Here is a 15248-nt window from a genome sequence, read left to right as displayed (position 1 = left end):
TTTATAGCGCTACATTGTATTTATGTTTCATTTTTTGTATGAAACTCCCGACATGGAAACAAAATGAGATTAAGTTCACAGAGGCATTTCCTAGTTCGGTAAAAGCCACTGTAAACGCTGCTACAGCCTACTGCAATGTAAACTTTTACTTACGATAGACTTTAATACTTCCATCAGTTTCTCCCAAAGAATTTTTGGCAACACATTTATAAGAACCAAACTCCTCTCTGGTTACGTTTTTAATAGTCAGCCTCATGTAGACCTTGTAAAAATCATCCACAGTTTGTAGGTCGTACTTACTTCCTGAAATTCAAAGATAAATCCATTTTAGAAGATAAACCGGAACTATGAATCAAGCTTAGTCTATTTCGCAGCTGCAGGTGTTGGATAAATAATATAAAGTTTGCTTTAGCGAACGAGAGTTATGAGAGAAAACGATTTGATAACCGAACTGCAATTCCAAACAGCTACTCTAAAAGCCGTTCCTCAAATATGCCTCAAATTAATGCCGGGTTGAGTTTCCGGGAAATCGTCGACGAGAGAGGGAAATTTTCGGTTTGTTATGTATTCGGATTTCGAATCCGTGTTCTCCATTTAGGTTAAACATACCTTGAGTTATGATTTGTCCGTCACCTTTGGTCCAGTAATTGATTGATTTGGGAAACGCTTCCGAACGACATTCGAGAACAGTTTGGGAATTTTCTTTTTCTGCAATTAGTTGGTGTTCTACCCAAATCATTGGAGGAACTGAAAAATATTTGAAATTTGAGCGGATTGTTAAGTTTATTGTATTTTTAACGTCTTAAGAACGTTTTTTGTACAAGCTGTCCAGGAAAATCCTGGACAATAATTATCACTTGTTCAGTTAAACAATAATGCTAATTTGAATCAAATTTGTATGGTTGAATCTACTAGTTTAGTGAAATTTTTCAAAGAAATTTAAATTATGACATTGTACTGTACTAAAATATTACGTGACATTAAGGATCATTGTTACTTGCTGCTAAGTGTAATTTTTACGGTAAAATCCACTATTCTACTGAAATCTTTGAAAATATTGTACACAAAGGGTTTCAATGCACAGCAAAGGGCATATTTATACCAAAAAACAAAAAAAAGCATTTAACAATTTTTTTTTTAATTCAAAGAAAAAAAGATCGTGAAAAGAGTCTAACGTAAACTAACATAACGTAACATAACATAACATAACATACCTTAACATAACCATAAAGAATGGGAGGTATTAGGAGTATTTTTTAAGTACTTTTTGAAATTCAATATTTAAATAACATGAAGAGGTAGAGAGGAAAGCTTTGGTTCATTTGGTACTATTTTTTATTCTTGTTCTAATGGCAGTTCAGTGGAATTGGTAGGAGTTCAAAGTTAAAAAAATGTAAAAATGACATATTTTGTTAAATTCATCATTTTGTCTGCTCTGTTAGTTCTGAAGAACTTAATGAACAATGGCAGAGTTTCTCCCATTTAATTTTAAAAAAATGGGCAAAATAATTGCGAATAAAATATTGAAATCCTATAATTATTGTGGTCGCTAAATTAACAAACTTCTGAAGAAGCACATTCAACCTTTTTTAAGAATATTGTTTAAACGACACGTCTCAAAAAAAAAATTCCAATTGAAGAAGAAAATAGGGAAGAAAGTGTCGATTTTAACAATTTTGCTTGTTGTGGCCAAAACAATTAGCAAGATTATTAACTGTTTTAGGTATTAGTAATAAGAAAAACAGCTACTATAAATCATTAAACAAACTTTTGATGAGTACACAGAGTTTCTCAGAACTCACCTAGCTTGTTCTTATTACAGTTTTTGCTATATTAATGAATAAACAAGAACATAAAGGACGATACTCCACAGTAAATTTTAATAAAGTCCAATTACGTGAGAGTTATTGACTCAGAGATTCAATAACAATATAAGAAATTTCCTTCTGTAGTCGTCAAGTTTAATTAGTTTCTACATATACAACAACATTATCAGAAATGCATTTTTAACTGCAGAATAAAAAAAATAATAAATTAATTAGTATTTTAGTTCGACCTTCAAAACTCTGCTGTACGTAGATTAAAAAGTTTTATTGCCGTTATAAATTGAGGTTAAAAAGTTCCAACTCGTTTATTTACTTTTCCATTATTTTGAAATTCGAAGCTTTTACTGCTAGCGTGACAGTAAACAAACTAATTTGCTTTAAAGTAAAAAAAAAATAATACTCACAATGCACTACCAACATTATCCGTTTGCTTACAGAGGGTGGAACGCCATTTGAGGCTATACACAAATAAGCTCCCATGTGTAATCTTCCCACTTTGGTGATATTGAGCATTGGTCCCTCAAAAGTTGTGCCTGTAATGTACAGAGGTTAACATCAGGTTAGGTTGGTAATTAATCGTTAGACTTGGCCTAGATTTTTATCTCATTACCCTACTTGATTACTACAAATAGGAAACGCGGAGTTGAAGCAATTTGCAACAAGCTAAAATTGCTCGAGTGGAAACAGAGATAAGTATTTCCTACGGTTTACAAATTTCAATCGACAATGGTTTCTTGTTGCCTTAATACAAAATGATTTAGGGTGTTACAGCTATACTACGATTAGCAAACATATTAAAGAATTTTTGTTGTATTGTAAATGTAACACAATACCGACGAACTTCGTTTCATTACTGTTGTACTGAAAGATAAAGCTTCCCTTCTTTAAAAATTTAAAAGGATCCAGCTCTAAAAAGCTTTTTGGGACAGAAAATTCTCAAAGGATATACTGTTTTATCAAGCGGATTAAGATTCTCCCACTGCTTCGCGTTTCTGCTCTTTATTCTTTCAATCGAATAGCGATCCACAATGAGCTTTGTGATGTACAAATATTTGAGACGAGGAATTAGCTTTTCATTTATCGTCAAACTGTATAGTTTCAAGTTAAATAACTCTATTAAGTTCGAAAAACCAATTTCATTGATTTGTGTTCGGGGCCAAGTGAATCGCGAAAGCACATTCGTTATAAATTAGTACGGAATTCCTTTATTCTTTTGACGTATTTCATTATCTGCCGCCGTTCAGGCGTTTCTGGAAACTTAAATTGAAAGCCGTTCTTTCGGTGGAGTTTAAAACGAATTTTAATAGGGAATTTGAGGATATTTATAAATGCGGACCATTCCGTAATTGTCTTGGATTAGCACCTTTTCGGGAGTTCAATTTGTGACAGTTGAAACATGAAAATATCAGGTTCATTTCGGAAATTGTGTTTATTCAGCTGAATAGTGTCGAAAGGAAATTGATTCTGTATAAAAAAGACAAACAGAGAGGGTTTTTCTTTAATGACACTTTAATAGATTTTTGGATCTACCCTATTTATGGAACCTTCCATGTGTAATAAAATGACAAGAAACCTTAAAGCGTCAAGTTATCCATTTTCTTCCTGTTTCTTGATGAATTTTGTTTGTCTCATTGAAATAATGCACTTTTTGACTTGAACACAATTTCAGTCAGTATTTTCGAAATTTGGGGGGTACGACAATGAAATTTGTTGTGTAGGCAGTAAATTAATATAAGTAGGCAAAATATCATGGATAAGGTAGACCCAAAAAAATTGTGAACAAACCTTAAGCAGTAATTTAAATATTCAGCTGATTTGTCTACCTATAAGTAATCTAGGAACTTCTTACGTATACTCTTCTTTAACCTCATTATTAGTGTAAAAAAACTGCAACAACTTTAACATTTGGCAAAATGTAGGAAAACTCATCAATCAGCAGCCTGTCAGGGGTTTGTTACTGTTAGCACACTGCAGGATAGTACATAAAAGTTACAACTTTTTCCATTAGGTGTTACTCAGTAAAATATAGAGCGATCTAGGACAGGAGTTTTTTAATAACGCAATTCAAAGCAAATAAAAAATTACATTCTCTGTTTCCTCTGTAACATACTACTAATTAAAAGTTGTAGCATATTTTAATAAACAAATGCGAAATAGGTAACGTGCACGGTTATATAATTTCTATGCGAGATAGGAAACTTTGAATCTCATCAAGGTTCCCCAATTAAATTCTCACTAATATTGCAAGGCAAACTTTTAATTAGTTAATGTACATACGTTTTGCAAGGAAACTAACAATGTAAGAAGGATTTCTGTAAAGTTTATGCCGAGGCGAGGCATTATTTGCAAGGCTATTGGATAGCAAAACATATTAGTTGGTTGAAGATAAACTCACTTTCTTGCCCGTTGCCCAAAGTAATTAACTCTCCGCTTTCTCTTCTCCATGAAATGGTTGGCGGTGGAGAACCGGTGGCGGCACATTGGAGTGAAACGTTCAGACCTTCGCGGACTACCATATCGGCACTGGTAGGAAAGTCTAGAATGTCTGGTGGAACTGAAAGTTAATGAAATAAAACAAAACAGTGTAAAATCGATTCGAAAATATAAAACGAGCAATTTGATTACCTGTAACCGTTTAACAGAACTGGGAAACTGGGGTAAAGCGGTTTTGATAGTAATTAAACTAGATTAAGGAGGTGCATTTGCATTCTGATGCGATTTTCTGTTAAGTGTGCTTTAATTGTTACCTAATTGGTCATTTAGTTGAATTGGAGTTTGATTCAAATATTGTTCCATTTGAATTACTTTTCTTCATTTTCTAAACCGACTTGGTGGTATTATAATCACATCTTACACAGTTGCAACATTCTTAAGTGCTTATGTTAATACAATTTCGTCTGTCCTAGTTTGGCAAGGGTCATAGCGCTCGGGAAGTCATTACAGCAAAGTTTGCAACGAAATGACGTTGTTCGGTTATTCTTGCAAAGGCTGCATAATTATATCAAAACTCCCCGTACGAGCCTAATAATGTGCTTGCACGGAAAATTAACTTTTTCCCATAAAATAAAAGCGAAATTAAGGGTTTCCTTATGTATTAACTCGCGTCAATTTTCCATGTAGGGCGTACAAAGGGCCGGACCAAAAAAAAAGCGGAAAAACTGCCGCATTGTCGTCGTCGCCCTTAATGATCAAAAGTGCAATTTTGACTGGAGGGTTTCAATGTACAGAGTGGACTAACTTGCTTGTTTTTATACGGAAACTGCCCGAAACCATTAAGAAATTTAAAAAAGGCAAATTTTGCAAAAGTTTCTGTAATTATTAAAAAAAGTTTCTGTTCGTTATTAAATTATTATTATTTTTATTTAAATAGTCACACTTGAAACGTATAAAAAATTAGAAAAAATAAATTTTTTTGTCAAAATGTTCAATTTTTTATTTTGGTCTCGAAAGATTCCAGTGCACAACAAAGAGCATGTTTATACCTGTGAACCTTAAATTAGGTGAAATAAGGCTAAAATTTGTTTTTTACCGACAACGTTGAGGTATCCGACTTGGCTTTTCATTGGATCCGTGTTGATCTGACACATATACCAACCCATGTCACTTTGCCTGACGTCACGAATATGTAAATACCAATTACGGTGTTCGGTATGGGTCACCGCAATGCGATGGTTCTTCGTAATGACGTGACTCTGAATAGTCAGGATCGTTTGTGTGTCCACTCTTAGCCAAGCCACCTAAAAACCAGAAATATTTCAAAGTGTTTAGAATGCAGTATTTGACAGTTTGTGACCAATTACAAAATACAAACAATTTTACCAACTAAGCATTACTCTCAAAAATAGCAAAACTAATCAATGTTTCTTCATTTAAATATACATTATGGGAGTAATCTCACGTAACATAAAACTGCTATTCAATGCATATAAATCGGGAAGCTTAGTCTGAAATTTGTAGCTTATTTACAAAAAAAGAAGATTCTTTGGTAATTTACAGGACTTAAATAAATTCAAATCAACGGTTTTGCCACGTATATGACGTAGACGACTTTCAGCAGTTTTATTGGCTATGGCTGTCTGAGGGTTGACAGCATCTTCCGATCAGCTGATTTATAACCTCAAAGTCAAATCAAACGACACGACAAATTTCACTGGACAAAAAGTAATTTAATGTCAATTTGACACAATGTCTTTAGTTTATTACTAAAACTGTAAACACTGAGATGTTTATAGAAATAAAGACCGTCTTTTATCGTGTCTAATTTGTCAAGATTAATTTGAATCGGTAAAAGTTTACAAACTGGCAACACCACAGCAGGCCTAGAAAAAGCTGTGATTGGTTCAAAACCGTCTACGTCATATCTAGCGGGCGTTTTAAATGTTACTATAGAATTTTAATCTTTTTAGTAGTAATGTTAGACTTAGTATTTTGAAAAATTTTAAATTACGTATTTCAAATTTTTTTGTGTCCTAATCAAATATGAAATAAAATAATGTGGGATAAGCCCATTCCTGGCAACGTATTGATTTCACAATAAATATTCATGAATAGTTGCTATACCCCGCTTAACCCGATAAAAATGTTGAAAATTCTACATATGAAAATATTTAATAAATTGTATTATTTAACCGTACGGCAAAACACCTTTGTTGCGTTATTATTTTCAATTCGAATTGCAATAAAATAGTCCCCTTTAAAACATTTTGTCGACAAAATATAATATTTTTATTAACATATGAATTGGCAATACTGTAAAACCGTTTTTTATGCTAGAAACTAGTTTCGACATTCCCGTAAAATTAACAATTTCAAGTCTTTTCAACATTTTGCAGGTAAGTTTTTTTAATTTTCAGCTGAAAGTGGAGGCGTCCAAGTCCAAACTGTCACCATAAAGAATACCGGCACTGCATTTAAGGTCCTTTCTTTAATTAGAAAACTTTTAAAATTCGTTAATTTTTTGCCGTGGACTAACTTAAAGGGCGCTTTTGACGATTAAAAAAAACTTTTTCGCCGAGCTCTGCTATTTTTCAACAGTCACGGTCGGTGGCGGTTTTTAACAGCAAAGTTTGCAGAAGGAAACAATTTTACTTTTTGCCTCGATTTCAGAAAAAAATTTGCAAATACTCACTTTATATGCGGATAAATTGTCTATATTACATTCCAGCATCGCTTCTCTGCCCAACGGTATGGTCACGTTCAAAATAGGACCAGTAAAATTGGGAATTTCTGTAAAGAAACAAATTTTCAGTTACAATTCAAGTAAAAAAGAATATACCCTCCAAGGGGTGTTAAAACTAAGACACTTTATAAGTATTTCCACTTGGTTTATTTCTCCCTTTTTCAGTTTGGTCCCTGGAGGCTCGGAATAAGCCTAAGTTTGTGATTTTAGTATACCACCAACTCCATAAAAATTCATACAAACCTCAAAGGGACACGTCGCGTTCGTAAAACTGTCAATTAATCATATATCCTACAAGAGTTTAAACAGTTTCAATGTCTCGGAAAGTTAGGAAAGACATCGGGGAGTGGCTTTTGATACCAAAACTCACCCCCTGCCAAACAGATTATATTATTCAAATGTGAGAATACATTTTGAGTTCGAGAGTTGATAATTAAATCGAGCAGAAATATTTTATTAAAGTTCAGTTTGTTTGTTTAAATTGTTTTTAGTAATTAAATTATTCTCTAACTAAAATTTTTGGAATCAGTACAACCAAATTATATTGGGATATTAAAATAATATAATCAAATAACCACTGGTTACACTAATTAATAATCGTTAACTTTGATTACACGCCATAATGGTTAGTGAAATTTATTAATAATTTAATTAGCTTTGTAACACGTGTTTGATTTCAAATTCCCAACTTAATTTACAGGTTCAAATTGTAGTTTTTCAGGCTGGTTGCCTCAAAATGTCTTAATTTACATCCGACATTGTTAAAATACAAAGTAAACACAGCGTCAGCCGTCATGTTAAGCTCAAAACAGGTGTAAAATCTGATTGGGTCGCGTAAATATGCTCGGTTTAGAAAGATTAATTATTTTGCTGGCAAGGATTATATACATGGGATTAATTGCCTATTGGATTTTTAATTGGAATTTGTAGGCAGTAAACAACGAAACGAAAAAATGGGAAAATTCGGGCAGTTTTACAGTAACAGAGTCAATTCGTAGTGTTTATTACTAGAGTCCGGATTTCTAGAAATTTTGCTTCTTGTAAATAATAAAAGCAACCAAACTTTGGATGTCAAAGTTTTCGATTTACGCAAAAACAGTCATTTGACAGATTTTTTTCATTATTTGCTGCTATTGCAATAGCTATATCGAGATACTGAAGGTTTCTGAGAGACAAAAACATATCAATTATCTGCTACAAAATGGGTATCAATTTACAAATGTAAACAGACGAAATAATTTGCAAATGCTAGTCTAAAAAAATGTAAAACCATTATAGAAGCTCCAAAATGCCTTGCAAAAGCTTACAAAACAGCCTAGAAGCTTCCAAAATACTTGGAACTTATCTATAGAAGCTTTCAAAAAATTTCAAGACAATCTAAAAGTTTCTAGAGCAGTTTAACCACCTTCAATGCTCCTAAAGTAGTCTAAAAAGATTTCAAAACACTACAGAAACTCCAAAATGTTTCTAAAACAGTCGGAAACCTTTCAAAACAATCTAGAAGCTTCCAAAACCATTTAGAACAGTCTCAAATAATCCAAATGTTCTTTAACTAGTCTAGGCGCTTCCAGAAAATTTGAGAACTGTTTAAAAATTTCCAAATTCCTCTAAAGCATTTCAGAATCTTCAATATGTTTTTTAAACTGTCCAAAAACCTTCCAAATACTCCTAAAGTAGTTAAAAAGAATTTTTAAAGTTTTAAAAACAGTCTAAAATCTTCCTTGACTCAAAAAAAAGTAAAAAATTTGTTCATCTCTAAAAGTTCTTTTTTTAAAGCTTTTTTACAGATTTTTACGCTTTTTTGGGGAAAGCAGTTTTGATCTGGACTCTACTTATTACATACGGGTACGGAAATTTAAAAAAAGCAATTTTGGCAATTTTTTCAGAAAAGCTTCAATGGATAGCAAAGATCCTCTTTGTTTGAAAATGCTGAAGAGGGCATTGTTCAACATTTTCAAACATTACTTGACTTTCAGTTATATTTGTATGTGGTGTATATACTTTAATTACATTAGTAGCTACGTATTACTTAATACTGTTTCTACCGCAATCTATTCAATTTCTTGTTCAAAACAAATCAACATCACGAATAGTTGAGAAGCACTATAAGCACCAAATGTTATGACTATTGACAGGACTACTGTCCACCATTTAACTAACTATTTGATATCTTTATTTTAAATCTTATATTTCAAATTTTCCACTTCGCCATTTCCATTAAATAATGGCGTGTTGCTTCTGCGTCATTTTTAGCATAATACCCATACATCATCTATTCCAGTTCACTAGAGCAGTTGTCAACACAGCATCGAATTGATTACAAGAATTACACAGAAACGGCCCTTGTAAGGAATAAAATATAAATCATGTTTCACAAATAGTTGAACGATAATCCAGTTAAATAAATTTTCCACACAAATGGATTATAAATTGTAAAGCGCTTCCGCAATAATAATTTCATGCGATAAATCACAATTCTTTCGCCTTTGAACATGTGTGTGTGTGTGTGTGCATACATACATGACAAGCTAACATAATTTACGCTTTGTGTTGTGGGAGAATTTTTCGCAATGGCATAATTATTTTGGTATTAAGATGTGAAACCAATTTGCAAAATTGCGTGGCTGGAGCAGAAAGAAAAGTGGTTTTCTAACGAGGCAACCGGTTGCAAACCGGTTATTAATGAAAGGAGAGTGTCTGAGGCCCATTAAAATAATGCCTTTGCATCAAACCAGAATTCTGCAATCAATTTATGTCATAATCTAGCCGGCTCGAATGATAGATTAGCTGGCGACATTTTGAGGACATTCGAATTTTGCCCGAAACATTAATATGGGAAATGGCAATCGTATCAATCGCCTCTAGATCCGCCATACCTGACTTAAATAAATTTGATGAAGGATCAGTCCGGAAAGAAAAAGGTTAGGCCCGCTATTTATATTTCCGTGTCGCCCGACGAAAACGACATTTTAAAAGTTGTTTTCGATAAATCTCACCAATCAAGGACTCACCCCATATTCACCACCAAAGTGGTTTATATCGGGAATATGGAAATCGTCGTCTATTCTCAATGACAAAGCCGAAATTTATTCCCATCTTCGACAATTCTCTACGTTTTTATACCGGCAAACTTTATTATTTATTGCATAAAATGTTTTCCCTTGAAATCACTCTGGATCTGCCCACTTTGTCCGATTATAGTTGTAAATGGCGGCGGACGGTACTACATTACTTGAGGTGTCAGGCCGATAGTCCAAAAGGAAAGGCTAATTTGTGTTGGAAATTTATTAGGAACATCCTGAGGGATACAAAGGGTACTTTAATGGCCTAATAGTTTTCGAGAGTTTAATACTGACCCTTCTAGGGAAATTTATGTGAAAAAAATAAGTCGATAGAACTCCGTCAAGACGAGTATGATAATGATTTTTCTAATCTCTAATTAATTTACATTACTGTCCTTGTATTCTAATACTTACTAATTTAAGACAAGATTTTTACTTAATTTTGCCTGAAACCCCTAAACTACACACTGGTTTCTCAGTAGCATTTAGGGGTCTATGAAACTTTCAAAATGGTCTTAGAGGCCTCTGCAAATTCAAAACAGTTATAGGAAGGTTGAGGACACTTGCAGAAAGCTCTGGCACTATTTATCACGTTCTCAGTAGTAATTAGAGGTCTCTGACACATCCAAAATTGTTTTAAAGGCCTCTGGCAGTTTAAGACCGTTACGGGAAGGTCTAAGACACTTCTAGAACTCTCTAACACTTTTAAGACGGTTCTTAGTAGCATTTAGAGGTCTATGGAACTTTCAAAATGGTTTTAGAGGCCTCTGTAAATTCAAAACTGTTATGTGAAGGCTGAAGACACTTGCAGAAAGCTCTGGCACTTTTTATCACGTTCTCAGTAGTATTTAGAGGTCTCTGACACATCCAAAATTGTTTTAGAGGCCTCTGGCAGTTTAAGACAGTTACGGGAAGGTCTAGAACCATCTAATACTCTTAAGACTGTTCTTAGTAGCATTTAGAGGTCTATGAAACTTTCAAAATGGACTTGGAGGCCTCTGACATAAAACAAAGGTTCCCAGTAGCATTTAGAGGTCTATGGAATTTTTAAAATTGTCTTAATAGCCGATGGCAATTTAAAACAATTATAGGAAGGTTTAAAATACTTGTAGAGTATAATAGAAAAAACAAATTATTAGAAACAGACTGCAACTCTTTATAAGAAGCTACAGTGTGTTCCATTTAAAATAACAAAGTTGCTGCTACTTTTTAGTATAATCGACGTAAGGAACACCCTGTATTACAGGAAAAACTCATATGTAACAGTAATTCTTTTATAAAATTGTTCTGAGTTGTTGGTATCATAAAAATGACTTTTATTAGAATAGTTTGATGTCTTCTCTCTTAGGTAAGAAATTCCTTGCTGAATCTAAGATTGATGTTTTCGTAATAATAAGTTCTTCGAGAAGTTATCGCGAACTGGGATTAGCATAAAGTGCAAATTTCCCATATTCCATTCATTTTCCACGACTGGGATTTAAGAGACTAATTTAAATCCATTTCCCTATATTCTTTCATTAAGCCGTTCGTGAATTGTTCGCAAATCCCGGTAATAGAAAATGAGCTAGGGAGACTTTGTATGCGCGGATTAAGGTCCAATTAAAAGTTGCACGCAGAATATTCAATTTCGAAAATTTATTTTCCATGAAGCGAAAACTAGGTGAAAGTATGGCCCTTTGCTCCATGCCAGAGAAAAAAAAGGGCGGAAAAGGTTTTCCCTAATCGATCAGGGCTTGTTGCGGCCATTTGAATTTATATCCGGGGGATTTTTGGGCGTTATTGAATTTTGCCAAAGTGGTCAGCTCGTATTTGCATAATCCTACACGACACGCACCAAATTGGTTTTATGTGTTTGTCAGTATTCGATTCGAAATAAAATTACGCTAAATTGTTTTGCCATTGATCTGGACAAAGAAACTTAGGGGAGGTCTTTTACGAATTGGGACAATCGGGAATTGAAAAACATTGATTCAGAGGTTTAATTGCGTTTTAATGGCGACATAAAACACGAGGCACGAACAAAATTGTGTTTACCTAAAATGTTTAATATTTTATTGGCAAATATTTTCCTGGAAAAAAACCGCTTTATTTTCATTAAAGTTTCTATGCCGGTGTATCGGTAAACCCGAAAGCATATCACGTTCAAGCTACGTGGGTTCATTTAAAATGGACGTGAAAGAATATAGTTGGTTATGGTTGCGCTATACAAATACCTGCAAATATAAAAGTTTTAATAAAATTACAAAAAAAGTAAGTTACTTGCATCTGAATTTTTTTATGTACACTTTATTATTTTGAAAATGTTAAAAAATCCGTAACTACAGTAACTGTTGAGCTTTTCAAAGATGTAGTAACATTTAAAAAATTAGTTTCCTTCGGTTGTTTTACTTTGTAAATTGCAAGTAACTGAGTAGTTTATTACACCAAAATTATATTTGAAGTGAAATATTTAATTACCTTAATTCTAAAAACAAAAAAGTACATATTTGCTTTTCCTACATATAAGCCACTTTTCTTTATCGAAGTGATTAAGTATTGATCAAAAAAAGAGACAATACGTATCTTGAAAGCAACAGACAAAAACTCTTCATCCCCCAATAAATAATAAATTATAGTGGGTTCGTTTCTTGGTTTGAAAAAATATCGAAAACTTACTGGGGGGGTTGACAAATTGCCGACGAAGGATTTGGACAAATTTATGAAACAATATCATTACAAAAAGTGCTTAAAATCGTCGAAAGCGCTATCGAGAGAATTATAAATCATTTTCCTCATTCTTGCCCGGCCATTTTCTAAAGCTTTTAATACTGGGCCGTCGAAATTATACCGCAGAGAGAATCAATGATTAATTGGTCACGAGAGATTATAGGTTTTTAGCGCAAGTTATGGCTTGATTTGGATTTATTACGACACGAAACCAGTCTTGGAAACCACTTTTTGTTCGAAGAAGTTACTGTCTGTAAATCTGTTTTATTCCCTCTATAATCAAATTTCAGCCTCAAGCCGAGAACAGGTATATCATTTTTCTAAACTTTCCTCGACAAGATTCATAGCCACTTTAAGTTCGGAACTTTTATTCTTATATTGAATATTCCCTCTTAGAAATCTCTTTTTTTTTAAAAAAAGTGCGGAATGGAAGTAATGTTTGTCCTAATTGCCAAGTCGTCCAAAAACTAAATTTCTGGAGTATTCCATACAGATTAAAAAGTCGACCGAAAACAAGTTTTTTTCGCTGTAATAATTTAAGGTTTTTGCATAATTTACGAAACACGTTCACCAGCTTTTTTACACTAGAACAGTTTTAAATGAATTTGCTGCATAATTTGCACGATTCCCTTTTAATCTTTTTTTTCTGTAGTTTTGGTAGTCAACAATTAAATTCTTATCTTAACAGACTGGTCCTACTAAATCTGTCGAAATTCGAATTACCCTAAATGGTTCCCGATTAACATCATAACAACCCTCCAGGGCATTACCCCTCTTTGTCGCGAAGCAAAAAAAAAAGATAAGTGTGTTTTTTCAAATCTCCTGAGAAGCTCTTTATTTATCGAGGTTTAAGTGGAGAAAAATACGTTTTAAACGGGAACGTGCGTAAATGGAAAGAGCAAATTAACTCATTTATATTCAGTATATAAAGGAGACCTAATTAGTTGCTTTACACCTTGGCCCTTTCACCCTAAACTAGACCGCCAAATGTGTATTGTTAATAAGAGTTTAAAACTGTGCGCTTATTCTACGCATGTATAATTACTCTTCCCCTCTGAAATATAGTTGGCTGACTGGAATATAATTAGGATAAGACAATTTTAGTCGTATTCTGACAGAAGCTTAATGTCCCAAGAGCCAAACAAACAAAAAAAGAAGATTAATACATGACACTGAATTTTGATTCGATATCGGCGTTATGTTTTTACAACTCTGCTCTGTTTTTGCCCTGGAAAATTGCATAACCGATCCGAATATGAAATCGCCTGGTTTTGCATGTATATACAAACTAAAAGCTCGCACTGAAAAGGCATTAAATTTTATACAAGCTCGCTTTCATACCAGATTACAGTTTTTAAGCCTCTATTTTTGTTTTCCACGTTTAGTAATAGGATAATAGGACAAATGCACTGCGTGCCATCGATTATTTTATTGTAAATTGTTTCGATATATGAAAAGATTAGAAGAATAAAGGTTTAAGGGCCTAATTGAACTAGAAGATATTATTTTGTAATCTTTTTTGTACTCCGTTTAATTTAAACTTTTCAAAAATAAAAAAAATTACGTTTTTGGTTATAAATGCAATTTTGTAAAATTTTGTCCTATAAGGGTTCTAATGCACCGAAAAAAGTATATTTATACCTAAAAACTTTAAATTAGGTAGAAAAAGTACAAAAAAGGCATTTTAAAAAATCTTTCTAAAAAAATTTAAAAAATGGAAGGGTATTAGAGGTCTTTTTGAAATTCAATATCTCGGTAACGTGAAGAGCTAGAGAGGCGAGTTTTGGCCCATAGCGGTTTAGCAAAACTGATAGGAGTTTAAATAAAAAAGTTACAACCTATCAAAAATACAAAAAATGACAGTTTTGGTAAAAAGTGGATTTTTAGCAAATTTTTATTTTGCTCCATAAGAGTTCCAATGCACAGCAAAGAGTATATTTATACCAAAGGACCTTAAATTAGATAAAATAAGCAAAAAATCAGTTTATAAAAATTAGTTTTTCCAATTAAGAACGTAAAAAACAGCTTACCCCAAAACTAAAATAACACAACATAACGTAACGTAACATAACAGAGCATAGCATAACATAACAAAACATAGCATAGCATAGCATAACATAACATAACATACCATAATGGTAAATAATGAGAAGTGTATAGGGGGTGCATTAAGTGCATTTTTTTATGGCGGTCTTTTTTTAAGTACTTTAAAAAAAAAAAAGATTTTAAAATTTCCCATTTTTCAAAAAAAATTGAAAAAAAAAATGGGGGGATATTAGAGGTCTTGTTTTTACTACTTTTTTCAATATCTCGGTAACGGGAAGAGCTAGAGAGGCAATTTTAGCAGTTTTGGAAATAAAAATTTCTCTGGAACGTTGGTATTCGTTAAAAACTTATCACGTGACACAACTATACGCCTTTAGTTGAATTAAACAAAAAAAAACATTGTTGTGATGTTGTTTATAGCTGATTAAA

At 33.0% G+C, this 15248-nt stretch overlaps 1 protein-coding gene across 1 annotated transcript in view; it reads right to left on the bottom strand.

Moving 5' to 3' along the window:
- Positions 1 to 15248, bottom strand: part of LOC145730104 (lachesin-like) — a 30171-nt gene that overhangs the window by 3024 nt on the left and 11899 nt on the right. Inside the window, exons 2-7 of the mRNA XM_081981105.1 lie at positions 6955 to 7052; positions 5356 to 5563; positions 4222 to 4380; positions 2231 to 2359; positions 610 to 747; positions 154 to 303 (exon numbers count right to left, since the gene is read on the bottom strand). Of these exons, the coding sequence (XP_081837231.1) occupies positions 154 to 303; positions 610 to 747; positions 2231 to 2359; positions 4222 to 4380; positions 5356 to 5563; positions 6955 to 7052 (882 nt within the window). The remainder of the gene's footprint in view (positions 1 to 153; positions 304 to 609; positions 748 to 2230; positions 2360 to 4221; positions 4381 to 5355; positions 5564 to 6954; positions 7053 to 15248) is intronic.

This window comes from Ips typographus, linkage group LG6 (genome assembly GCF_016097725.1).
Source record: "Ips typographus isolate SLU linkage group LG6, UJ_Ityp_2.0, whole genome shotgun sequence".
Lineage (NCBI taxonomy): Eukaryota > Metazoa > Arthropoda > Insecta > Coleoptera > Curculionidae > Ips > Ips typographus.
This window is presented reverse-complemented; position numbering and strand designations above follow the sequence as displayed.